The 25,854-nt window shown below is 43.9% G+C and overlaps 1 protein-coding gene across 1 annotated transcript in view; it reads left to right on the top strand.

Annotated features, from left to right (window-relative positions):
* Positions 1 to 3,824: 3,824 nt before the first annotated feature.
* LOC126299046 (putative gamma-glutamylcyclotransferase CG2811) overlaps positions 3,825 to 25,854 on the top strand; it is a 32,411-nt gene continuing 10,381 nt past the window's right edge. Inside the window, exon 1 of the mRNA XM_049990698.1 lies at positions 3,825 to 4,102. Within this exon, the coding sequence (XP_049846655.1) occupies positions 3,866 to 4,102 (237 nt within the window). The 5' untranslated portion in view covers positions 3,825 to 3,865. The remainder of the gene's footprint in view (positions 4,103 to 25,854) is intronic.

The raw sequence follows: 25,854 nt of genomic DNA, 5'->3' as shown, positions 1-25,854 counted from the left end.
TCGCCCATGCAACCCTCTCCCTAGACTCTCATCATGGCACAGCAGCAATATAGTACCCTGCACCACAACATCCACGCCCTGCCCAGTTGCTAGCCCCTCTTCATACAGAACCTGTCCCAAAACTATTTCGATACCTTCATCCTCAATTAAACCCTGTCACACCATCAGAATCCCTCCCTACATCCCCCACTGTAAGATAATCTCCTTCCTCTGGTCAGATATGGAGTTGCCATCGCCCACCACAAGAGTATTCCTGCTCAGCCATAACCCTTATACAATACTCCCACCAAACACCTTATCCTTACCTGCTTCTTCCAAACCCTAAATATTACGTGTGCTTCTGACCTAACAATCCCATTCCCTATGACTTCCTCATCCACATCTATCATACCTTTTAAACATACACTCCTGGAAATTGAAATAAGAACACCGTGAATTCATTGTCCCAGGAAGGGGAAACTTTATTGACACATTCCTGGGGTCAGATACATCACATGATCACACTGACAGAACCACAGGCACATAGACACAGGCAACAGAGCATGCACAATGGCGGCACTAGTACAGTGTATATCCACCTTTCGCGGCAATGCAGGCTGCTATTCTCCCATGGAGACGATCGTAGAGATGCTGGATGTAGTCCTGTGGAACGGCTTGCCATGCCATTTCCACCTGGCGCCTCAGTTGGACCAGCGTTCGTGCTGGACGTGCAGACCGCGTGAGACGACGCTTCATCCAGTCCCAAACATGCTCAATGGGGAACAGATCCGGAGATCTTGCTGGCCAGGGTAGTTGACTTACACCTTCTAGAGCACGTTGGGTGGCACGGGATACCTGCGGACGTGCATTGTCCTGTTGGAACAGCAAGTTCCCTTGCCGGTCTAGGAATGGTAGAACGATGGGTTCGATGACGGTTTGGATGTACCGTGCACTACTCAGTGTCCCCTCGACGATCACCAGAGGTGTACGGCCAGTGTAGGAGATCGCTCCCCACACCATGATGCCGGGTGTTGGCCCTGTGTGCCTCGGTCATATGCAGTCCTGATTGTGGCGTTCACCTGCACGGCGCCAAACACGCATACCACCATGATTGGCACCAAGGCAGAAGCGACTCTCATCGCTGAAGACGACACGTCTCCATTCGTCCCTCCATTCACGCCTGTCGCAACACCACTAGAGGCGGGCTGCACGATGTTGGGGCGTGAGCGGAAGACGGCCTAACGGTGTGTGGGACCGTAGCCCAGCTTCATGGAGACGGTTGCGAATGGTCCTTGCCGATACCCCAGGAGCAACAGTGTCACTAATTTGCTGGGAAGTGGCGGTGCGGTCCCCTACGGCACTGCGTGGGATCCTATGGTCTTGGCGTGCATCCGTGCGTCGCTGCGGTCCGGTCCCAGGTCGACGGGCACGTGCACCTTCCGCCGACCACTCGCGACAACATCGATGTACTGTGGAGACCTCACGCCCCACGTGTTGAGCAATTCGGCGGTACGTCCACCCGGCCTCCCGCATGCCCACTATTCTGTCAACTGCACATACGGTTCACGTCCACGCTGTCGCGGCATGCTACCAGTGTTAAAGACTGCGATGGAGCTCCGTATGCCACGGCAAACTGGCTCACACTGACGGCGGCGGTGCACAAATGCTGCGCAGCTACCGCGATTCGACGGCCAACACCGCGGTTCCTGGTGTGTCCGCTGTGCCGTGCGTGTGATCATTGCTTGTACAGCCCTCTCGCAGTGTCCGGAGCAAGTATGGTGGGTCTGACACACCGGTGTCAATGTGTTCTTTTTTCCATTTCCAGGAGTGTATATTACTGCCAATGACCTCAACTCCTGTACTAGATCCCATGCACAACTCTAACAGTAGTGTCAGTTTACAGACTCATTCCAAGGTGACATTGTCAAAGAACTCTCAGTCTTCTTTCTAGTCATCCTCACAACCCTTAATACCACTATCTTATTCACAGGTTACTCATCTGAACTGTGGAAAACCTCCAAAATCCTGCTTTTTCTCAAACTGTCAAACCCCACGACTGATATCTCCTCCTATCATACCATCTGTCACACCTTGTTGTGTAGCAAGGTCTTCAAATCCATCCTCACACAATGGATCCATCAACACCTGAACCAGCACCACCTCCTTCCTGCCAACCAGTGTGGCTTCCAGCCCAACTATTAACAATTCCCGTACCTTCCATCCAACTGCAGGTGTGTCCCAAGACACTGTCCTCTCCCCTCTCCTTTATCTCCTTTACACTACCAGTATGCCAAAACCACTACCACCAGTGCACCTCCTTCGGTATGCTGATGACATCACTTTCCTCGGCCCCTGTCCTATATTCCATAAATCCTAACAATCCAAATTCATCTCAGTCAGTTTAACTCTTAGTGTAAGCAATGGTTCTTCACGATCAAGACCTCAAAAACCCAAGCAATAATTATAGTACAAACTACCACCACCTTCCATCTCCATGACTTCTACCTTATCATTTGTAACCATCCTGTCCGAGTAACTAGTACACTAAAATACCTTGGACTGACCATCGACTGGCAGCTAACATGGAACATTTATTACCCATCTAACAGAAAGCCCACAATAGTCTAAAACTACTAACCAGACGAACATGGTGTTTGAACCACTCCACTGTCCTCCACAAAAACCTGGATTCAGCCCATCCTCTCCCATGTGAATGTTGCATGGATATCATCCCCACTTATGTTCTGTAAGTCCCTTCAGATCCTTGAATGCCATGCACTCCACCTCACTTACCACATCAATTTACTTTTCCCCTCTGGATCCTTTATCGTCTCATCAACTTCCCACCTCTCCTCATTCACACTGTATACCTTCGCACAACCTACACCATCCATAAACCTGACTCCACTACTCCTGTTGTATCTCCTCTAACATTGACACATTCTACTAACGCTATACCTACACACTCTCCATATCCTCTCCCAACGAACTTTCAGCTCCCAGACCATGAAACCCATTTGGACAATTACCTGTTCTGCCAACAATAAATCCACCCCACCCATTTCACCTCATCAGGGCTCCTTTGTCCTTCCCTCCCCCTATTTCGGTACCACTTGCCCCTTTCACTAATTCATTCCCTGCTCCCCTTTCCCCCCATCAAATTATGGCCTTATCGATACCACCAACTACTCCTCCCTTTTTGACTTCCCGTACTGAACTGTCGGGGAAAAATGTCACAAAGAAAAAATTTAATCAAACGTTTGAGCACGTATTTTGAGTGCCTAAGTCTAGAGCTGAAGCGATAGTGGGTGTGTGTGTCATCCATCCTTATACCTCCACCCTCCTCAGTGCCAAACCTTCTCCCCGTCAACACCAGACAACCTGTCCCAGAGCAGGTCCCTCCAGTTGTAGTGACAGTAAAGTGCTTCTTTTAAAAATCAGTGTTTTATGACATGGTTTAAATTTTTTAACTGTCCTCTTAGTGTTATTCCTTTTACCGTTTTATTATTACTGTTTTAAATTCAAAAGAAAGAAATTCGTGCTTTCTATACATAAAAAGTCCATTAATTTTAGTTTTAAATTTTTTGTATTCGCTTGTATACAGTACACCCTAATTTTAGTGTTTGTTTCGTCTCAGTTAGTTTATATTTGGCCTTTGGGTGAAGAGTGTGCTGAATGTACCACTGTCAGCCCAACCGCCCGCCGATATGGGCGAGAGCGGATGAAATAACGACAAAGAAAAACAAAAATTATCTGGCTGCCACTACAATCAATTTTCCAAAGAGTTGTATAGTCACAGATTGTCGATAGCCGATTCGAGCTTCGACTGAGTCGTGTGTCGATTTGCAAGAGTACAGCATGTGTTGTGAAGATGACATGTTAAGTCATGCATTTGGGATTAGTGTTTACAACGGTGGTTAGCAAGAGCCGCCAAATGGCATTGCATAAAGTGTTTGTGTACGGCACTCTTAAGAAAGGTGAACCGAATCATTTTTACTTTACAAATAAAGCTAATGGATATGCAAAATTTATCTCGGCTGCAGAAACAGTAAAACGCTATCCGTTAATCATCGATACGCAATATAACATTCCGTTCCTCATTCATAAGGAAGGGGTAGGACACGTAAGTAAAATTGTACTTCTTCCACGCAACATGTATTTCAGCGCGGTGATTCGTAGTGCACCTGTGGCAGTCAAAGTGTTTTATGTTTTGTGAGATAGAAGTAAATGTAGGAGTTTCCATCGGTAAGCGCAATATACGAAATTACATTTGTAGTGTCATCATTAAAGTTTTTGACGTACTGTCTGGTTTAACTGTAACAAAGGTGGAAATGGAGTATAGGAGACTTCACTCACTGGGATAGCAATGTCATGTAAGTCCCATTCTTAATGAAAATTTATGGATAGTAAATGCACTACCGGTAATCGTCACACACACAAACCATCCATCTAGCTCTAGACGTCATCAGTCGAAATATGCGCCCAAACGTTTGATTAATTTTTCCTCGTTGGTTCATTGCATGAAGTTTTTGATTCTTACATTCCTCACACCAAAAATTCGAAGGCTATTAATCATTTCACATCAATACACGTCGCTAGCTAGCTAGCTGTACTCCAAACATGCCTTTCCCTTGCACTCCTGCTATCGAGGTTCATAGTCTGTGGTGAGCATTCTTCGTCTGTTTGTTGTTGACGCTATATCGTACTTTAAAGTGTCGTTGGCTTTCTGTAGAAAGGTACGGGATGACAAACAAATTCTTTGTGTGGCGTGATGAATGGCAACTTTCTCTAAATGTAGAAAAATGCGCAGGAGATGGAAAAATAAACCCGTCATGTACGAATACAGTATTAGTGGTGTGCTGCTTGGCACAGGTTGGTTAAATGTCTTAAGTATGTCCATAAATTTAGACAAGATAGTCTGTGGAGATCAGCGACCTGATGCTATATTTAAGTTAAAATTAAGTCAAGATCGCGATCTCTACTTTACATTTTAACTTATGTAAGCATGTTGTTGCTAAGCGATATGAAATAGAACGAACTATTGATGACAGTAGTAGGAAGGCCCTCCCCCCATGAACCATGGACCTTGCCGTTTGTCGGGAGGCTTGCGTGCCTCAGCAATACAGATAGCCGTACCGTAGGTGCAACCACGATGGAGGGGTATCTGTTGAGAGGCCAGACAAACTTGTGGTTCCTGAAGAGGGGCAGCAGCCTTTTCAGTAGTTGCAGGGGCAACAGTCTGGATGATTGACTGATCTGGCCTTGTAACACTAACCAAAACAGCCTTGCTGTGCTGGTACTGCGGATGGCTGAAAGCAAGGGGAAACTACGGCCGTAATCTTTCCCGAGGGCATGCAGCTTTACTGTATGATTAAATGATGATGGCGTCCTCTTGGGTAAAATAGTCCCCCATTCGGATCTCCGGGTGGGGACTACTCAAGAGGATGTCGTTATCAGGAGAAAGAAAACTGGCGTTCTACGGCTTGGAGCGTGGAATGTCAGATCCCTTAATCGGGCAGGTAGGTTAGAAAATGTAAAAAGGGGAAATGGATAGGTTAAAGTTACAGTGGGAATTAGTGAAGTTCGGTGGCAGGAGGAACAAGACTTCTGGTCAGGTGACTACAGGGTTATAAACACAAAATGAAATAGGGGTAATGCAGGAGTAGCTTTAATAACGAATAGGAAAATAGGAATGCGGGTAAGCTACTACAAACAGCATAGTGAACGCATTATTGTTGCAAAGATAGATACGAAGCCCACACCTACTACAGTAGTACAAGTTTATATGCCAACTAGCTCTGCAGATGACGAAATTGAAGAAATGTATGATCAAATAAAAGAAATTATTCAGATAGTGAAGGGAGATGAAAATTTAAGTCATCGGTGACTGGAATTTGGTAGTAGGAAAAGGGAGAGAAGGAAACGTGGTAGGTGAATATGGACTGGGGCAAAGAAATGAAAAAGGAAGCCGCCTGGTAGAATTTTGCACAGAGCACAACTTAATCATAGCTAACACTTGGTTCAAGAATTATGGGAGAAGGTTGTATACATGAAAGAAGCCTGGAGATACTAAAAGGTTTCAGATAGATTATATAATGGTAAGACAGAGATTTAGGAACCAGGTTGTAAATTGTAAGACATTTCCAGGGGCAGATGTGGACTCTGACCACAATCCATTGGTTATAACCTGTAGATTAAAACTGAAGAAACTGCAAAAAGGTGGGAATTGAAGGAGATGAGACCTGGATAAGCTGAAAGAACCAGAGGTTGTACAGAGTTTCAGGGAGACCATAAGGGAGCAATTGACAGGAATGGGGGAAAGAAATACAGTAGAAGAAGAATGGGTAGCTTTTAGGGATGAAGTAGTGAAGGCAGCAGAGGATCACATAGGTAAAAAGACAAGGGCTAGTAGAAATCCTTGGGTGACAGAATAAATATTGAATTTAATTGACGAAAGGAGAAAATATAAAAATGCAGTAAATGAAGCAGGCAAAAAGGAATACAGACGTCTAAGAAATGAGATTGACAGGAAGTGCAAAATGGCTAAGCAGGGATGGCTAGAGGACAAATGTAAGGATGTCGAGGCTTATCTCAATAGGAGTAAGATAGATACTGCCTACAGGAAAATTAGAGACCTTCGGAGATAGGAGAACCACTTGTATGAACATAAAGAGCTCGGATGGGAACCCAGTTCTAAGCAAAGAAGATAAAGCAGGAAGGTGGAAGGAGTATATAGAGGGTCTATACAAGGGCGATATACTTGAGGACAATATTATGGAATTGGAAGAGGATGTAGATGAAGATGAAATGGGAGATACGATACTGCGTGTAGAGTTTGATGAGCACTGAAAGACCTGAGTCGAAACAAGGCCCCCAGAGTAGACAACATTCCATTGGAACTACTGACGGCCTCGGGAGAGCCAGTCCTTACAAAACTCTACCATCTGGTGAGCAAGATGTATGAGACAGGCGAAATACCCTCAGACTTCAGGAAGAATATAATTATTCCAATCCCAAAGAAAGCAGGTGTTGACAGATGTGAAAATTACTGAACCATCAGTTTAATAAGGCACAGCTGCAAAATACTAACACGAATTCTTTACAGACGAATGGAAAAACTAGTAGAAGCTGACCTTGGGGAAGATCAGTTTGGCTTCCGTAGAAATGTTGGAACACGTGCGGCAATACTGACCCTACTTATCTTAGAAACTAGATTAAGGAAGGGCAAACCCACGTGTCTAGCATTTGTAGTCTTAGAGAAAGCTTTTGACAATGTGAACTGGAATACTCTCCTTCAAATTCTGAAGGTGGCAGGGGTAAACTACAGGGAGCGAAAGGCTATTTACAATTTGTACAGAAACCAGATGGCAGTTATGAGTCGAGGGACATGAAAGGGGAAGCAGTGGTTGGGAAGGGAGTGAGACAGGGTTGTAGTCTCTCCCCGATGTTATTCAATCTGTATATTGAGCAAGCAGTAAAGGAAACAAAAGAAAAATTCGGAGTAGGTATTAAAATCCATGGAGAAGAAATAAAAACTTTGAGGTTCGCCGATGACATCGTAATTCTGTCAGAGACAGCAAAGGACTTGGAAGAGCAGTTGAACGGAGTGGATAGTGTCTTGAAAGGAGGATATAAAATGAACATCAACAAAAGCAAAACGAGGATAATGGAATGTAGTCGAATTAAGTCCGGTGATGTTGAGGGTATTAGATTAGGAAATGAGACACTTAACGTAGTAAAGGAATTTTGCTATTTGGGGAGCAAAATAACTGATGATGGTCGAAGTAGAGAGGATATAAAATGTAGACTGGCAATGGCAAGGAAAGTGTTTCTGAAGAAGAGAAGTTTGTTAACATCGAGTATAGATTTATGTATCAGGAAGTCATTTCTGAAAGTATTTGTATGGAGTGTAGCCATGTATGGAAGTGAATCATGCACGATAAATAGTTTGGACAAGAAGAGAATAGAAGCTTTCGAAATGTGGTGCTACAGAAGAATGCTGAAGAACAGATGGGTAGATCACATAACTAGTGAGGAAGTATTGAATAGGATTGGGGAGAAGAGAAGTTTGTGGCACAACTTGACCAGAAGAAGGGATCGGTTGATAGGACATGTTCTGAGGCATCAAGGGATCACCAATTTAGTATTGGAGGGCACTGTGGAGGGTAAAAGTCGTAGAGGGAGACCAAGAGATGAATGCAGTAAGCAGATTCAGAAGAACGTAGGTTGCAGTAGGTACTGGGAGATGAAGAAGCTTGCACAGGATAGAGTAGCATGGAGAGCTACATTAAACCAGTCTCAGGACTGAAAACCACAACAACAACAGTAGGAAGGCGAAATGTCGACTTTGATATATTGGGCGAATGCTAGCAAAGTGTGGCTGATCTATGAAGGGGATCGTGTACAGAACACCTGTGCAACCAATTATTGAGTAGTGCTAGAGCGTTGGGATCACCTGCCAAGTTAGGTTAAAGGAAGAAATCAAAGCAATTCATAGGTGTGCGAATATTACACAAATGTGAATCGTGAGAGGGAAGACTGTTCTATGTGCAAAATACTTTTGAGAAAATTTAGGAATCGGCATTTAGTTACCGAATGCAGAACGCCTATACTACAACCAACGTACGTCTTGGATTGCGAGGACGGTACAGGAGAAATTAGGACTCATACGGAAGGTTGCATGCAGTAGTTTTTTTCCTCATTCAAATTGCTGATGGTACAGGAAAGGGAATGATTAGCAGTGGTACAAGGTACACTTCACCATACATCATATGGGGGCTTGCAGGAGGATTGCGGAAGTGTCTGATTCCACCCGTCTGCTTTGACCAATGACTCCATTAATATGGCGGAAATTGCTTTTCAAAGCATCTCCAATATGGCGCCAATGATGTCACTACACAAACACGGCAAAAAGCACGATAATACGTATAAATAACACAATAACATATTCCTCTAAAATTTCAATCAAACCAACATTACAGCCGCAGGAAATTGGGGGTTTTAGGGAGGGGACAAGCTAAATATAACAGTAAAAGAAAACGCACCACGATCCAGAAACACACAATGACGAGGGAAAAAAAGTGGAGGAAAAAGACACTTCCCTTGACCCCCGTTGACAATGCGAGAGACGTACCTATAGTCAGAGTACTGGATGTTAACTGCTGTCCTTTTAATAGGAAAAAATTATGCTACGTCTTGCTTGCATCTTCCTTCTATATCTGTTCATACAAAAAAGAGGGGGTAGTAATCCACTAACTTGTAGACCCATATATCACACTAATTGTAAGATTTTGGGACATATACGATATTTTTAGATTTTCGGAAGGATTATGACACCATTCCTCACAAGCGGCATCTAAAGAAGTTTTGTGCCCATGGACTATCTTCTATTGGGCCACTGGATCTGTGATTTCCTTCGGAAGCAAACAGTTTGTAGTAACTGGTGGTGAGTCATTTAGCAAAACTGAAGTAATATCTGGCATTCCCCAAAAACATGTTCTAGGCCCTGTACTAATCTTAATCTATATAAATGATTTAGGAGACAATCTGAGCTGCCCTTTTAGATAGTTTGCAGATGATGCCATTTACTTTCAAGGAAAGACATGACAAGGTTAGAACAAACTGTGAAATAATTTAGATATCTGTAATGTGTGATAAGTTGCACTTGACCCTAGCAATAAAATGTGTAAGGTCTTCCACTAGAGAAATAAAAAAATGTTAAATTTCAGTTACATAATAAATTGTACAAATTTAATGGTTGTGGTTCAGCTAAATACTTTGGGATTATAATTACGGAAATCTTAAATTGGAACCATTCTCTGAATGCCAAAATGTTTTGATAACTCCCACTTTCATGGAGAGAAATCATTGTAAAAATAGGGGAGAATCAGAGGTTGAGTGGAAAGATTTCGTTGATTTTCCTCCTGTGCTGTTTGATATTGGAACAGTTGAGAAATAGTGACAGTGGTTCTATTAATCGTCTGCTGTGTACTTATGTGAATTGTAAATCTATTGTATAGATGTACAACTAATGTCAGTAGTGAAAGTGAGCAGTGCTGTATTGTGCTATTCTTTTTTTTTCTGGATTTTTGTTCCATTCCATTGTGGTGTAAACTATTACAGTCTGCTTCAGATGAAGACCATATATTACCCTTTTATTCCTGTAGTCAGTGCCACATTGCCTGAGAATCAAACATTTTATTCCATCCCACATTAGTTTTTTCTACTGTAATTTGTGCACGTAGGTAGTGTTGGAAATTGTACTTCCTGAAAGCAAGTACACAACAATCTAGAAATGTTCCATTTGTTGCAAGTGCATTTTCCCTCTGATACAACTAATGATTCATTTGAAGGTTAACTGTTTTGGTGAACCTAAGAAATTTGTCTTTTTAAATTGAGTCTGTTAAATATATTATGACTAGATAGAAGAGATGGTGTAGTGCCATTGTGCAATTTCTTTAATGGTACCATAGTGCTATCTGTGAAATCTTTGTTTTAGTGACAGAGTTATCTGTAGAGTGCAATCCAACATTTGCATCTGGATTGGAAGGTGACAAATTTGGTAGCAAGTTGAACCCAATGAATGTGAATTTGAAGTAAAGTTTGTCGTAAAACACTGATCTTGGCATAGCCCAATATCTCCATACACACTGTATTTAACATACTTCATATTACAAAATATAAAACTGAAAGGTGAATTCAGAAAAACACACTGCTACATAAGTCAAATAGAAAAAGTCTATTGGCACATTACATACGTTTATCATGCATGCATGTTGGCAGTCTCATAACATGAAGATTGTGCCAGCCTTAAAATCTTCTGCCATAGAAGACGATCTTGGGCATTTTGGATACTGTTCTCATGGACACCCAGTTGCTGAAATCCTTTCTACAAGTCATCCTCCCAATGCTTGCTTGGTCTTCTACTTGAAAAGGTACTGTTAGATTTTGGAATAAGCACAGCTTCAACCTCCTAGCAATGTGCCCTGCCAGGTCAAAAAAGTTCTCATCACCTTTTTTGTGGTGCTTAAGGTTTGACCAATGTAATGACACTGGTACCATCACTGCACTATAGGCTTTAGGTTTCATCTAATTGACAGATTTTTTATTTTATCTGCTTCAGGCTGAAATCAGTTTTATGCCCATTGGCATAATGTTGATAAATTTTTTGTTTTAAGTTGTGAATGCTTAACCAGGTGCCGAGGTGGTGCTGACGTATTTAAAACATTTTCACTGGGGCTATGCTCCACTTTACTACCTGTAATGGGGTGTTACGCAGGGCTTCTCTGAATACTTCTATCATTTGCCTTCTCTCTGTTAACATAAAGTCCAATTTTACCACTGTTCTTCTCTAAGCCACGTACATTTTCCTTCTTTTCTTTCTGTGACTCTTCCCTAACTCTTCCATGGCTGCTGTGTTCTCTGCATGTCCTAATTATGTTCTTCAGTTTTGCTTCAACCCTTTGCCTCTTTTCTTTTTATAAATTACATTTTCTAGGACCAAATTATAAAGCAATGGTGGTGTGATATTGCCTTGTATCACACCTATTCTGATGCTGAATAGCTGGAACAACTCCCCCTGGCATTTCACCTTGGCTTTGTTGTGTGCTGTACACACAGTCTCAGAATTAACTTCCTAGGTATGGTAAGCTACCATAGGATGTTGTGCATACTTTGTGTAAAATATCATAATCCTTTGAGAAATATGTAAATGTTTCTCTAAACCAATTTTTGAATTCCAAGCATTTCTCCCAGATTTGACTCGTGGTTAAAATTGATCAGTAATTCATATTTCTGTTTGAAAGTTTACCTTAAGACACATTTATCTTCAGCAAATGTCTTTGGCTTGTCATGAATTATTAACTACAGCACTTTGTATGGCGCACTTGGCAGAGATGTACCTTGGTAGTTACGTTTCCTGTTACTGTTCTTTTAGTGCAATGGATAATGGTACCAACTTCCACTCTTTTGTGGAATCTCTTCCTTACTCCATACTTAAGAGATTGTATCTCTCTTTCTGAAGTGTTTCACCTCCTGGCTTCGACATCTCTCCTGTTATCCTATCTCCTCTAGGGCCCCTTATTGTTCTTCAATTTGCTAATTGCACTTTATACATCCTGTTGAGTCACTTAAATTTATTTTTGCTCTACATCCTCTGTAATTCTCCCTTCTGGCAAGACATCAGGATCTTAAACATTCAGCAATTCCTCAAAATGTTCCCTGCACCTGTCCAGAAGTATTTAGTTGTGTGTTAGCATATTTCCGTCCTTATTAGCTGACAGTTCATTCCTTTGACTGCTCCTCACAGGTTTAATCATTTGGAACATTTTCCTGCAGTCACATATTGTATTTGGCCTCTGTCACTCATGTTGCTCAAGGATTTTTTCACTGTCCCCGGAACCCTGCTTCTTTCTTTTTAATTCTCTTCACTACTTACTGTTTTTCCGCATAATTTGTATCCAGCATGTGTGTTTCCCTTCCTCTCTGCCAGGCATTCACAGCTTATTTATATGTCACTGAAGCGTGACTTTTGTTGTTCCATTGATCATCAACACTTATTTCATAATTAGGATTTGACATGTTAGTTATGCACTCTGATATTATACTGGTGACACAACTCTGGGTCTTTAAGCTTCTTAACATCAAACTGTCTCCTGACCAAGTTCTTGCTCCTTCTATTTTAGCACAACTGTAGTTGTAATTTACTGATTACTAGTTAACTGTCTGTATCAGCCCTCTGTAAGATCTAATATGTCATCATGTGTACCTCTAGTCTGTGAGCATTTGATCTATTTGATCGGTACTATCACCATCTGGGAAGTCCCTTTGTGGATCCATTTGTAGGGAAGGTCATCAAGCTCACCATAAGGTTTGAGCTCAATGCAAAATTAGTTTGACACAGTCATTTTTTTTTTTTTCCTGACTGTTAACCTACTTATGCCTTTCTCTTCCAATTTGACATTGAATTCTCCCAAAATGATGTGAATATTTGCTGTGCCAATGCTTTCCACTGTTTTTGTAGTTCTTCAAAAAATTTACCTTTCTCTGCATTTCTTGAGTCTGTTTGTGCATATGCTTTAACAAGTTTTACAGCTCCCTACTTAGGGCTTACAGTGAGATATATTTTCTTGTTTGTTGTACTGAAGCCCCTCAGTTGCCATACCAACACACACTCACTACAAATCCTGTTCCATATTCATGCTTTACATTCTCTTCACAGCCACATAAGATTACTAATTTATTATTGAGTAAAATCTCATTCTCACACTGTTTAATAGTTTCCTCTAATGCATTGACATAAACTTTATATTCCTCCAACTCTGACACTACAAGTTTGGCAGCTCGTGGTCTGTATAGACTTCTGACATTCCATGTGCTGACTAGTAAACCAATGTGTTTAGCAATTTCTCTGTTCCAAGGTTCCATCCTATTCCAAGGTACACTTATAAGGTTTTTGATAATGATAAATATCATCTGGCTGCTTTGTGGGCAGTACCATACAGTGGTGGAGAGGGGGGTGGGGATTAAAGGGGAGGTTGAGGGGCTATGTAACTCTCATTCAGAATTGTGATAAAAATTACAGCATGTATAAACAGCTGGTTACAAGTACCCAGCGAAAAAGCAGCAAACCCACCATTTCTCAGCAGTGCATTGTAAGAATTGTCAAATTCTGAAATGAGTATGACCACAGACTGCTCAGAGTTGCTTCCCCCCCCCCCCCCCCCCCAACTTGCTTACATGTCTTTAGCCCTTTTCATACCAACCTTATTTAAAGTCTCTCTCACTCCTTGTATGTCTGTTCTTTTGAATGTCTGTGTTGCGTATCCTCCACCACTTGATTTTTCCATTCTGCACCAGGTCTTCCTCGTTCATTTCTTTTTTTGGAGGTTGCTAATATAGTACTTGTTTCAGCCATCATCCTTCCTCTGTTCTCATCACATGCCCATACTATTTTAAATGCCATTTTTCCCACCTCTTCACTGATGTATATGGAAGTTTTCATTTGCCTCATAATTTCCTCAAGATCTTCTGTCATATTGAAACTACTTCGCAAAAAATTTGTTTAGGTGGTTTCCATCTTCTTGTCATTTCCCAGGATTCTACTCCTTACAAACAAGTGCTTTATATGAGTGTGACAGAGCATGCTGCCGTGTTCCCTGTTCGCGACTGCGTATAGACCAGAGAAGTGGACCCATGCGCCATATAGGAATCCAGCTTTGTTGTTACATTACATACCACCTTGTAGCAGTGTTTCGTTCTGATGGACAGCGAATGTGGGGTACAATGTTCCGAGCATTTGTGCTTTAATGTTTCATTACATTTTCAGCTGAAGATGTGGCCATTAGTGCCACAATACCAGTAGTGATACAAAAAAATAAGACTAAACACAGCTGTAGAGATTTATTTATACCAAAAATAATGATTCATAGCTGTGGTTGCCTTACCTATGAGAATATCTGCAGGTTCGTAATGTTGATTCATGTAACCCCCCTCCCTTTTTTTACATTCTGTCTGACAAAAGGATGACATTTACCTTAGTTATTGCTTGTTATTTAGGAATAAAGGAAATGACTCAGCGAGAGGCAGAAGGGGTGCGTTGTCAGTATGTACACAAACAAAAGGTACAGAGCTTTACTAGCTTTTGGAATGAATTTTGTTTTGCAAGCTTGTAGGTGAAACACACACACACACACACACACACACACACACACACACACACACACACACACACAACCGTTTTCTTCCGCTCCTTGCCTCATTTTCAGGCTGTGAGCCTGTCTACAGTGATGGTTCCCTGGTAGATGGTCGTACTGCGTATGCTTTTGCTCACACTGCCCATGTTGAACAGCACTCCTTGCCGGCTGGCTGCAGTATTTTTACTGCAGAGCTGGTGGCCACATTGTGCGCTCTTGAGCATATGCGTTCCTGCTCAGGTACGTCCATCATCATCTACAGTGACTTGAGCAGCCTCCAGGCTATCTATCACTGCTATACCTCTTCTCCTCTGGTATCCTTTATTCAGGAGTCTGTTTTTGCCATTACCCGCTCTGGTCGTTCGGTGGTCTTTGTTTGGACGCCAGGTCACGTTGGCATCCCGGGCAACGCACGTGTTGACAGGCTGGCCAAAGGGGCGATAGACGTCCCCGCTTTGGAGATCGGCCTCCCAGCTCGTGATTGGCAGCTGGCGTTGCGCCATAAGGTGCTTGGGATGTGGCATGATGAGTGGCGTAGCCTGACATCGCCGAATAAACTGAGGACTGTTAAGGAGACAACCAATGTGTGGCGGTCCTCCCTGCGGGCTTCTCGCAGGGACTCTGTCATCCTGTGTCGGCTCCGCATCGGCCGTACCTACCTGACGCATGGACATCTTCTGCGTCAGGAGGATCCCCCGCTATGTCAGTGTGGGTCCCGGTTGACGGTCGCCCACGTTTTGTTGGCGTGTCCGACTGCGCACCCTCTGGCAGTCTTTTAATCTCCCGAGCACGTTGCCTTTGGTTTTATGCGACGATGGCTCCATGGCTGACGACGTTTTAAATTTTATCTGTGGTAGTCCTTTTTATGGTTCCATTTATGGAGGTCCTGCACCTTTCCCTTTCTTTGTCTCTTGTCCTCGAGTATCTCATAATTGGTTGCAGATTTTAGTGTGTATTCGGATGGTTGATTCTTTCCCTTTTTTGTTCTCATGGTCAGTCAACCAGTCTCCGGCCCTCTTCTTTTCTTCCATTTCTTTCTGTCCGGTGTTCGTCTGCACTCTTCTTGTCTCTAGTGTTTGCTACCACATTTGTGTTCTTTCAGTGACTGGGGGAGTGTCTCCTCCCCCTTGGGGTTTTCCTGCTCCTTAAACTTTCGTCTCGCCTGTTTTTGGAATGGCGGACTGATGACTTTAGCTGTTTAGTCCCCCTTAAACATCCCAACAACCATCACCAAACACACACACTTCTACATTGTGCTCTGTGGACTGCCAGCTCTTGTCCGGCCCATGATGAATTTACCGCAGTGATGTGTGGATGCAGGGTGGGGTGGGGTGAGGGATGGAGAGAGGCAAGAAGCAGGGAGGGGGTTGGGGGAATTGTCTAGCAGCTAAGGGGAGAGCAGGGAGCTGTCTGCAGCCTAGCAGTTCATAGTCTAACTATAAAACAAGGAAGTTAAAACGCACACAGTAGAAGGTATAAAAGGGTAGCCCAAATATAAAAACTCGTGCCACCTTACTAGACGTCAATCTTCTCCTCTCAGATGGGACTTGAAATTGGACTATGGAAGCATGGTTTATTCCTCTGCTTGGCCGTCAATTCTTCGGTGTCTAGACTCTACCACTGTGGATTACATTTAGTGTTTGGAGCTTTTTACACCAGCCCTGTGAAAAGCCTCTATGCTGAGACTGCTGGACCTCCGCTGTCCAATCGGCGAGCTGGCCTTCTGAGTCGTTATGCTAGCCATCTGTCTTCCATGCCTGCTAATCCGGCCCATGAAATTATTTTAGACGCCTCCATGGATTTAGGGTATGCAGGCTGCCCTTCCTCTCTACTTCCACCGGGAGTCCACTTCCATCAGCTGCTACGTTCTTTCCTTCCACTTTCCTAAGTGGGATACAGCACCACCTTGGCTGCAGCCTCAGACCTGCTTGCTCCCTGACCTTTGTCAGTTTTCCAAGGATGGTACCCCTTCTCTTGTTTATCGTCAGGCATTTCCTGCTCGATGAGCACAAATGAAGGATGCCACAATTATTTACACTGATGACCCAAGAACATTGTTTGGTGTTGGGAGTGCCTATATTGTTAGCGACACCCCTAATAGATTTCGGCTTCCTGACCAGTGTTCGGTTTTTACTGCTGAGATTTACACTGTTCTCGAGGCTGCCCAATACATCTGTCACCATCTGCGGATACAGTATATAATATGCTTAGATTCGCTCAGCTCTCCCCTCAGTCTCCAAGCTCTGTCCACCCTCTGGTCCTCTGGATTCAGGACTGCCTCCACTTGCTCCACTTGGGGTCATCTCTGTGGCGTTCCTCTGGATCCCAGGATCTGTGGAAATGAGGTGGCCGATACAGTGGCCAAGGCTTAAGTCTTTCTTCTTCAGCCTGCTGTTCACATGGTTCCCTTCACTGATCTATGGAGTGTTTTATGTCATCGTGTTGCTCTTTTATGGCATGCGCATTCGTTGACACTTCCCAATAATAAATTGTGGGACATGAAAGCTCTTCCCTTTGCTTGGACCTCTTCCTCCCGATCTTGTCGTTTGGAGGAGGTAATTTTAAGTAGACTCCGGATAGGGCACTGTTTTTAGCCATCGACATTTTCAAGTGGCAATTTTCCCCCGCTTTGTCCCCACTGCTCTCAACTGTGGACGGTGAGACACCTTTTACTTGAGTGCCCTATTTTATTCCGTTACATGCCCGTCTACAGCTGTCGCCTGATATATCTTCAATTTTTAGCAGATGACATGCACTCAGCCGATGGCGTTCTAGAGTTTGTGTCAATGAGATGTTAGTCATTTGAAGCTTGTTTTGGGGACAAACAACCTCTCCCCCCCCCCCCCCCCCCCCTTCTATAGTGGTTTTTTAAGCTTTCTTTCTGTTTTTAGTTTCCCCACTTTTATGAGTTTCACTACCATTGCTGCTGGTTTCCAGTTTGGTTTTTTACATTTTCCTAAGTCACAGACTGGGCACTAATGACCGTAGCAGTTTTGTGCTTTAAAACAATAACAAAAAAGACCCTGGACCGACTGACCTGCACTAAGGCTAAGAGGAAATTTGAGCACCTACATCCTGTGAATATGGCGACCTCATAAACAACCACTACGAGAACAGTTCTCGCCCCATCAGTTCCTCGAATTCCTATTGCCTCTCAGAATTGGGGCACTACACCTGCCCCTTTGATGGCAGGGGCCACTTCGCTCCCTGTTGTTCCCACACCACCTACTTTGAGAGCAACCCCCCCTCATCCCACCCCTACCGTTTGGGATTTCAGTCCAGACTTCGGAGCCAGAGAAGCATAAGGCTTCTTCGGCTCCTATCACTAGGAATGGGTCCCAAGTTTCTGCTAGTGGGAAAGATGACACCTGCCAGCTGCTGAAGAGCCCAAAAGCAGCTAGTCGTAGGGCTTCACGCTCATCCTCAGTCTGAGACTGATTCAGTGAAGTCCTCCCAGCCAGTGAAACCCAAGGAACAGTGCAAGAAATCGAAAAAGACTACCCCTAAGAACAAGAAACTAGCAGTGGCACCCACACCACCGCTACCTGCAAGCTCTGCGTCTGAGGATAGGGTGGACATTCTGGATCTCGCCGGACCCTCAGACATAATGGATATAGACCAGTCAGGCAAAACGTTGGTGGCAGTAGGTAACTTTAAAGTGTAAACTGCCTCATTAAATGTTTCATGCCGTCCCAGTCTCACAATGTCATCTTCCAGTGGAATTGCGGTGGTTTTTTTCCACTGCCCGTCTGAGCTATGGCAACTGTTAAGCTTTACACCTGCTTTCTGCATTGCCCTCCAGGAAACCTGGTTCCTGGCAATGTGGACCTTTGCCCTCTGTGGCTATTGGGCATATTATAGGAACTGTAGCGACTATAATCTAGTGTCAGGTGGAGTTGGTGTATATTTGCTAAACTCAGTCTGTAGTGAACCTGTGCCCCTTCAAACCCCTCTTGAAGCTGTGGCTGTCAGAATACGGGTGACGCAGGCAATAACTGTCTGCAATGTATATCTTCCTCCAGATGGTGCAGTACCCATGAATGTATTAGCTGCATTAATTGATCAACTCCCTAAACCTGTCTTACTTTTGGGAGATTTTAACGCCGATAATTCCTCGAGGGGTGACACCGTGCTTATTGGCTGAGGTGGAGATGTCTAAACTTTCCTGTCTGAACTCGACCTCTGCCACATTTCAGTGTGGCTCGAGATAGTTACTCGGCCATTGATTTATTGATTTGCAGCCCAGGACTTCTCCCATCTACCCACTGAACAGCACATGACCATTTCCCCATCTTCCTATCACTGCCCTGGCATCAGGCCCATGGATGCCTGCCCAGATGGGCTTTAAACAAGGTGGAATGGGAAACATTCACCTCTGGCATCACTGTTGTCACTGTTGACTCTCCCCCACTTAGTGACATTGATGTGATGGTTGAGCAGGTTACTACCGCAATCATTTCTCTTTAGGGTGCAGCCTGTGAAAGACAGTCCCTTGGTGGTTGCCGGAAGTCGCTGAGGCAATTAGAGCGTCAGCGAGCTCTACAGCAACATAAGCGACATCCTTCCCCAGAGCATCCGATAGCCTTTAAGCGGCTCTGTGCATGTTTACGCCAGCTTATAAAACAACGGAAACGGGTGTTGGGAGAGGTACCATTGGGTTCCATATGTCATCTTCCCAAGTCTGGATGAAGATCAGAAATCTTTTTGGGTACCACACCCCATCAGGTGTTCGTGGAATTACCATCAATGGCGTGCTATGTACCGATGCAAATGTGATTGCCAAGAACTTTGCTGAGCAATATCCCCGAGCCTTTGCGTCAGAGAACTATCCCCCAGCCTTTCGCACACACAATTGCCGGATGTGAAGGAAAGTCCTCTCATTCACTACATATGACAGTGATCCCCCTATAATGCCTCATTTATGGAGTGGGAGCTCCTCAGTGCACTTGCACATTGCCCCATCACAGCTCCTGGGCCAGATCGGATCCACAGTCAGATAACAAGTGCCATCTCCTTGTCTTCAACTGGATCTGGTGCGATGGCGTCTTTCCATCGCAATGGCGGGAGAGCACCATTGTTCCGGTGCTCAAACCTGGCAAAAACCTCCTTGATGTGGATAGCTATCGACACATCAGCCCCACTAACATTGTTTGTAAGGTACTGGAACATATGGTGTGTAGGTAGTTGGCTTGGGTCCTGGTGGCACAAGGCCTACTGGCTCATGGGGAGGGTGGCTTCTGCCAGGGACGCTCTACCACTGATAATTTTGTTTCCCTAGTCTGCCATCTGAACAGCCATTTCCAGAAGCCAACACTTTGTTGCCATCTTTTTTATCTACGTAAAGTGTATGACACCACATGGCGACATCATATCCTTGCCATATTATATGGGTGGGCTCCCCGGGGGCCCGCTCCAGATTTTTATCCAGAATTTCCTGTTGCTCTGCGCTACTTTCTGTGTCTCAAGTTGTTGTCTCCCATAGTTCACCCACATCCAGGAGAATAAGGGTCCCGCAAAGTGCTGTATTGAGTGTATCTCTATTTTTAGTGGCCATTAATGGTCTAGCAGCAGCTGTAGGGCCGTCCGTCTCACCCTCTCTGTATGCAGACGACTTTTGCATTTTGTTCTGCTCCACTAGCACTGGTGTTGCTGAGTGCTGCCTTCAGGGAACCAGCCACTAAGCACGATCATGGACTCTCGCCCACAGATTCCAGTTTGCATCTAGAACCACAACTTTAGCTTCATGATGGACTCAGTGTAGTGGAGACATATAGCTTTTTAGGACTTGTTTTTGATGCTTGATTGACTTGGCTACCTCACCTTCGTCAGCTTAAGCAGAAGTGTTGGCAGCACCACAGTGCCCTCCACTGCCTGAGCACCGAGTGGGGTGCAGATTGATCTACTCTGCAGCAGCTCTACAAAGCCCTTGTTTAATCCCACCTTGACTATGGGAGTCTGATTTGTTTCGGTGGTGCCCTCAGCATTGCGTGTACTTGACCCAGTGCACAACTGTGGTGTTTGCCTAGCGACAGGAGCTTTTAGAACGAATCCAGTGACCAGTGTCCTGGTGGAGGCTGGAGTCCCTCCATTGCAGAGCCAACATGCACAGCTACTCGCCAGTTATGTTGTAACATTTGTAGTTCTGCTGGCATCTGAATTACTGTCTTTTTTTTTCCACCTGCTGCAGTTCATCTCCCTCATTGGCAGTACAGGTCAGGGCTAATGAATGCGGTTCACGTGCAATCCCTTCTGTCTGAACTGGAGTCCTTTCCTTTACCACCACCTATCCAGGTCCATCTGCGTACTCGTCCATGGTGTACACTTAGGCCGCAGATTCATCTGGCCCTTTCACATTACCCTAAGGACTCAGTTACTCCTGCTGCTCTCCGCTGTCACTTCCTCTCGATTCTTGACGTGTTCTGGGGCTCTGAAGTGGTCTACACAGACGGTTCGATGGCTGATGGTCATGTTGGCTTCACCTGGGTACATAGAGGCCATTTTGAACAGCACTCCTTGTCCGATGACTGCAATGTATTCACTGCAGATCTGGTGGCCATCCCTCATGCACTTCAGTATATCTGTTCATGCCCTGGGGAATTGTTTCTTCTGTGTACTGACACCTTGAGCAGCATACAAGCTATCTATCGACCAGTGCTACACTCACCATTGTTTGGTAGCATCCATCCAGGAGTCCATCTATGTCTTGGACTGGTCCTGTCGTTCAGTGGTGTTTGTGTGAACCCCAGGACATGTCGGCATCCCAGGCAACATACTTGCCAGCAGGCCAAACAGGCTACGTAGGAACCGCTTCTGGAGATTGTCAGCTCTGAACTTAACCTGCATTCTGACTTACGCCGTAGGGTTTTCCAGCTTTGGGAGATGGAATGGCACAACAATACACGCAACAAACTGTGTGCCGTTGAGGAGACTATGAATGTGTGGAAGTCTTCCACGCGGGCCTCTCGCAGGGAATCAGTTCTCTGCCAGCTCCACATTGACCACGCTTGGGCAACCCACAGTTCATTTCTGCACCGTGAACACCCGCCTGAGTGTCGGTGCAGCACTCGGTTGACAGTGTGAAAGTGGCCCATATTCTGGTGCACTGTCACCCTTTGACTGCCCAGTGATGAAATCCTGGTTTACCGGACTCATTGCTGCTAATTTTATCTGACAACGCCTCATTGGTCAATTTAGTTTTGTTTTATTCATGAGGGTGTGTTTTATCATTTGATCTAAGTTATAGAGCTTGTCCTTTGTTAAAAGAAAAGGTGGTGATTTTGAGAGAGTTTCTCTATTTTACATACAGAAAGGCTTAGAAGGTATTGCTGGCATGTTAAAATCTGTTAAGTGATTGTGAAGTGGGACACTGTTGGTCAAAACATCAAGTTACCAATAAATGAAGTGTCTCCGAGAAGCTCATTGCCTTGAGGAGTATGCAATTGAAAGAGAACCGCACAACACATTGAATTACAGTAAAGGTGTTGTGACTTGCAGAGATCTGGTTGACATTTCTGGAGAAGAACTGAAAGCTGAATGGTCACAGGAAGGCATTATCGATGTACAAAACATTGTGAAATGAGTGGATGGAGATCTTGTCAAATCAGTTTCTTTTATCCTTACTTTCAACAGTTCCAAACTACCAGGGCATGTTGAGGCAGGTTTATTGAGCCTCAGTGTATGGCCTTATTTCCCAAATCCACTGCGGCGTGCAATTTCGGCACACTACTCTCGGTTGCAAAGGAGAAGCCATTGTGGGGAAATGAGATGAAGCTGTCCATGATTGAGTTGGTTGATCCTCTCCTCTAAAGTGCATCAGCTGCTCTGAGATCACACTGTGTGGAGTAGAGACTGCAAAGTTTTCCTTGAGGAATGGAAGATCCAGGAAATGAAAACAACCAGCCTATGATGAAGCCAAGAAGTCCATGCAGTTGCCCATGTTCGCTGCCTCCGTTGTGAAACAGCCGGACCAGAAAACTGATGCTGCTACACAAGTGGAGGTCGCTAGTATCAGCACTAGCACTTCTGTTTATCAATGCATATCAGTGCACCTGTGCTGCTGCAGTTCCTTTGAAGTCTGCCCCTCCTCCCCAGAGCTTCAGCAAAGGTTGTGGTTGCTGATATCCTGTGACTTCCACAGGTCAAGTCTTGTGCACCACCCAGCACTGCTACAACCACTGCCACTTCAGAGGTTGTGGCTCCAAAGCTGCCTCAGATCATAAAATTGAAGTTGAATATAAAGAATCACCCACTGAGACAGGAGGTAAACAGACAATGTTGACATTATGCTATCCGACGTCTCTCTCAAATCTTCAGGGGAGATGTCAGACTAGAGCAATTATCTGGCCTAAAGACTGAGCCTCTACCCATTGTGGGCTCCCCTTCTTGGCTGAAAGTCATGCTTAAAGTGCTGTCCCATAATAGGTGGCTCCCATTATACAGTGGAACATTAATGGGTTCAGAACATTTGGAGGAACTGCAACTCCTAGCACAGCAATGCCCCCTGCACTTGTTTGCAGGGAACACATTTAAAGTGTCTGATGCCCCTGTACTATGGAGCTATATGCTCTATTGTAAGAACGAACTGACTTGGGAAAGGGCCAAGGGAGGGATGGCTGTGTTTGTCAATATGCAGACCAATCCCACATTCGTCCTCTGGGTACTGAGCTGCAAGCCATTGCCATTGGAATTCACATGTCTCAGAGGATCACTGTTTGCTCTCTTTATCTGCCTCTGCAAAATGCAATAGACTCTGAAGCTCTGAGATCTTACAGATCCAACTCCTCCAACCATTTCTACTATTGGGATACTTCAATGCCCATCATGTTTTTGGAAGTAGACCTCTACTTGCCCTCTGTGTTGATTTGGAGAGCTTCATGGGGTCTCATGAGCTGTGCATACTCATCACAGGTACTCAAACCAATTTCTGTGCTACCATTTGTATCATCCTGTTCTTCAGCCCTTGAAGACTCTATTCAGTGGGAAGTCTTTGATTACCTACAATCTAGTGACCACTTTCCACTCCACATTTACATATTGTTACCTGAAGAGCAGCCACCAAAATGGATGGTTAGGAGAGCTAACTGGACACTGTTAACACATTTTGCTGTGTTTGAACACCACAACAGTGTCCAGGAGTGGGTGGACCACATTACACAGGTGATCCATCATACTGCTGATGTTATCCATCCTGAAGTCATCAGGTCATCTTCAGAGGCGATCTGTACTTTGATGGACCAGTGAGTGCCACTCAGAAATCTGGGCCAGGTGTGCTGCACTAGATGGTTTAAGTACTGCCCAACAGCAGAGAACGTTACAGCATTTAATGTTGCAGGAGCCAAGGATCGAGGCATAATTCGATAGCAAGGAAAAGTCATGGCAAGCATTTGTGGACTCTTATCAGTCGCTACACTTGTTCTACCAAAGCATGGGAAGCCATCAGGAAGATTTCTGGTAAATGCAGTTGTTTACTACTAGCAGCAGTGATTAAACAGGGATGTCTCCAAACAGGGCCCAGAGATATCGCTCAGACACTGACAGAAAATTTTGCACAAACTACTGTCAGTGCCAGCCAGGATCTGGTATTTCATGTCACGGACTTACAACTGTCCTTTCTCCATGTAGGAGCTGGAATCAGCTCTATTTGAGGCTCGTGATACTGCACCCACTCATGTCCATATGTGGTACAGCATGCTTAGACATTTACCAGCAATGTCAAAGGGAATCATTCTGGCATTTTTTAATCTTATATGGTGGACTGGTAACTTCCCCAACTTGTGGAGAGAGGTACTGTTGATACCTCTCCTCTAACCAGAAATGGACAGCACACGTCGCAGTAGTTATCAGAGTATCGCCTGTAGCTGTGTAGGAAAGCCCTGGAGCAAATGGTTAACCTTCATCTGGTCTGGTTGTTAGAGACCAGACAACTCCCTAGCCATTTTAAGTGTGGATACTACTTCCAACCACCTGACGCTGTTAGAGGTGGCCATTCAGCAGGCTTTCCTACATATGCATCACCGTATTGGCATATTCTTACATATCACTGAGGCATATGACACTAATTGCAGACACCACATTCGTACACAACTGCAGCTATGTGGATTTGTGGCCACCTTCAAATCTTCATACAGTATTTCCTGTTTTAGCGGTTTTTTAGGACCTAAGTTGGTGACTCCCTGTCAGCTTATTTGAGCAGGAGAATTGTGTCCCTCAGTGCAGTGTTTAAAGTGTTAGTCTCCTTGCCATAGCCATTAACAGTATTATGTCTACAGTAAGGAGTCCTGTTCAGTTATGTAGGCTGTGTGTATTCCCAGTGGGAGGGAACTTATAAAATGGGAATATTGCCAGAAATATTTCTTTGCCTTGGAAGATTCCCAAAAACTGGGAATTTATGAAAATTTTTAAATTTTGAATGTTTTAACTGTTACAGTTAAAGAACCTTAAAAGTATGTTAACCAAGTAAATTCATACATTTTAATCCAAGATTTATTATTCCATGCATTAATTTCTGTGCAAATTCAAGGCAAAACATCAGTTACTGTAAGTCTGGTGGAAAAAAAAATTAAAATATTTGCTAGCCCTACTATTTTTAGGCAAGTTGGAACCCCACATTTCTCTGAATGAAACCTAAACTTAAAAAATATATCTCTGGAGGTGTAATTCTCAACTGGCGGTTATCTGTAGTATTTTTTAATTTTTCCAAACAAATGACTAGTGGTGTTTCACTTCGAGAATTCAAAGACTCCTCATTTCCTGTGATGAATTATGATCTATATATTTATTTTCCGAAATATCGCTATTACTTTAACTTTTAGAATTGTTATTGAATATTTTACCATGTTCTCTGTTAATAAAATCACTTGTATTTCCAAGTAAGTCATAAACCTCTGCTGGTTTATTTGCATAATTTTTCCCCGGAAATGTCATTTTCAATGACTGTTTACAGACTTTGCAAGAGTTTAAAATAAACTTTGTAGCCTAAAATACCTCAACATCAACATAAAAATTAACAAATTGAATAAACAGGCTTCCCTGTGTATTTTAGTAACTTCAGTTAGTCATTAGATGGTATATCAATATTATAAACTCGAATGGTTGATTATTTTGACGTTGGCAGTTGTAGGTAACATAAGTCATAAATGTTGATGCTTCGCAATTCTAGGGCTAATTCTTTGATATTTAAAAC

Source organism: Schistocerca gregaria, chromosome X (assembly GCF_023897955.1).
Source record: "Schistocerca gregaria isolate iqSchGreg1 chromosome X, iqSchGreg1.2, whole genome shotgun sequence".
In the NCBI taxonomy this organism is placed as follows: domain Eukaryota; kingdom Metazoa; phylum Arthropoda; class Insecta; order Orthoptera; family Acrididae; genus Schistocerca; species Schistocerca gregaria.
Note: the sequence above shows the minus strand (reverse complement) of the source record. Positions and strands in the feature narration are given on the sequence as shown.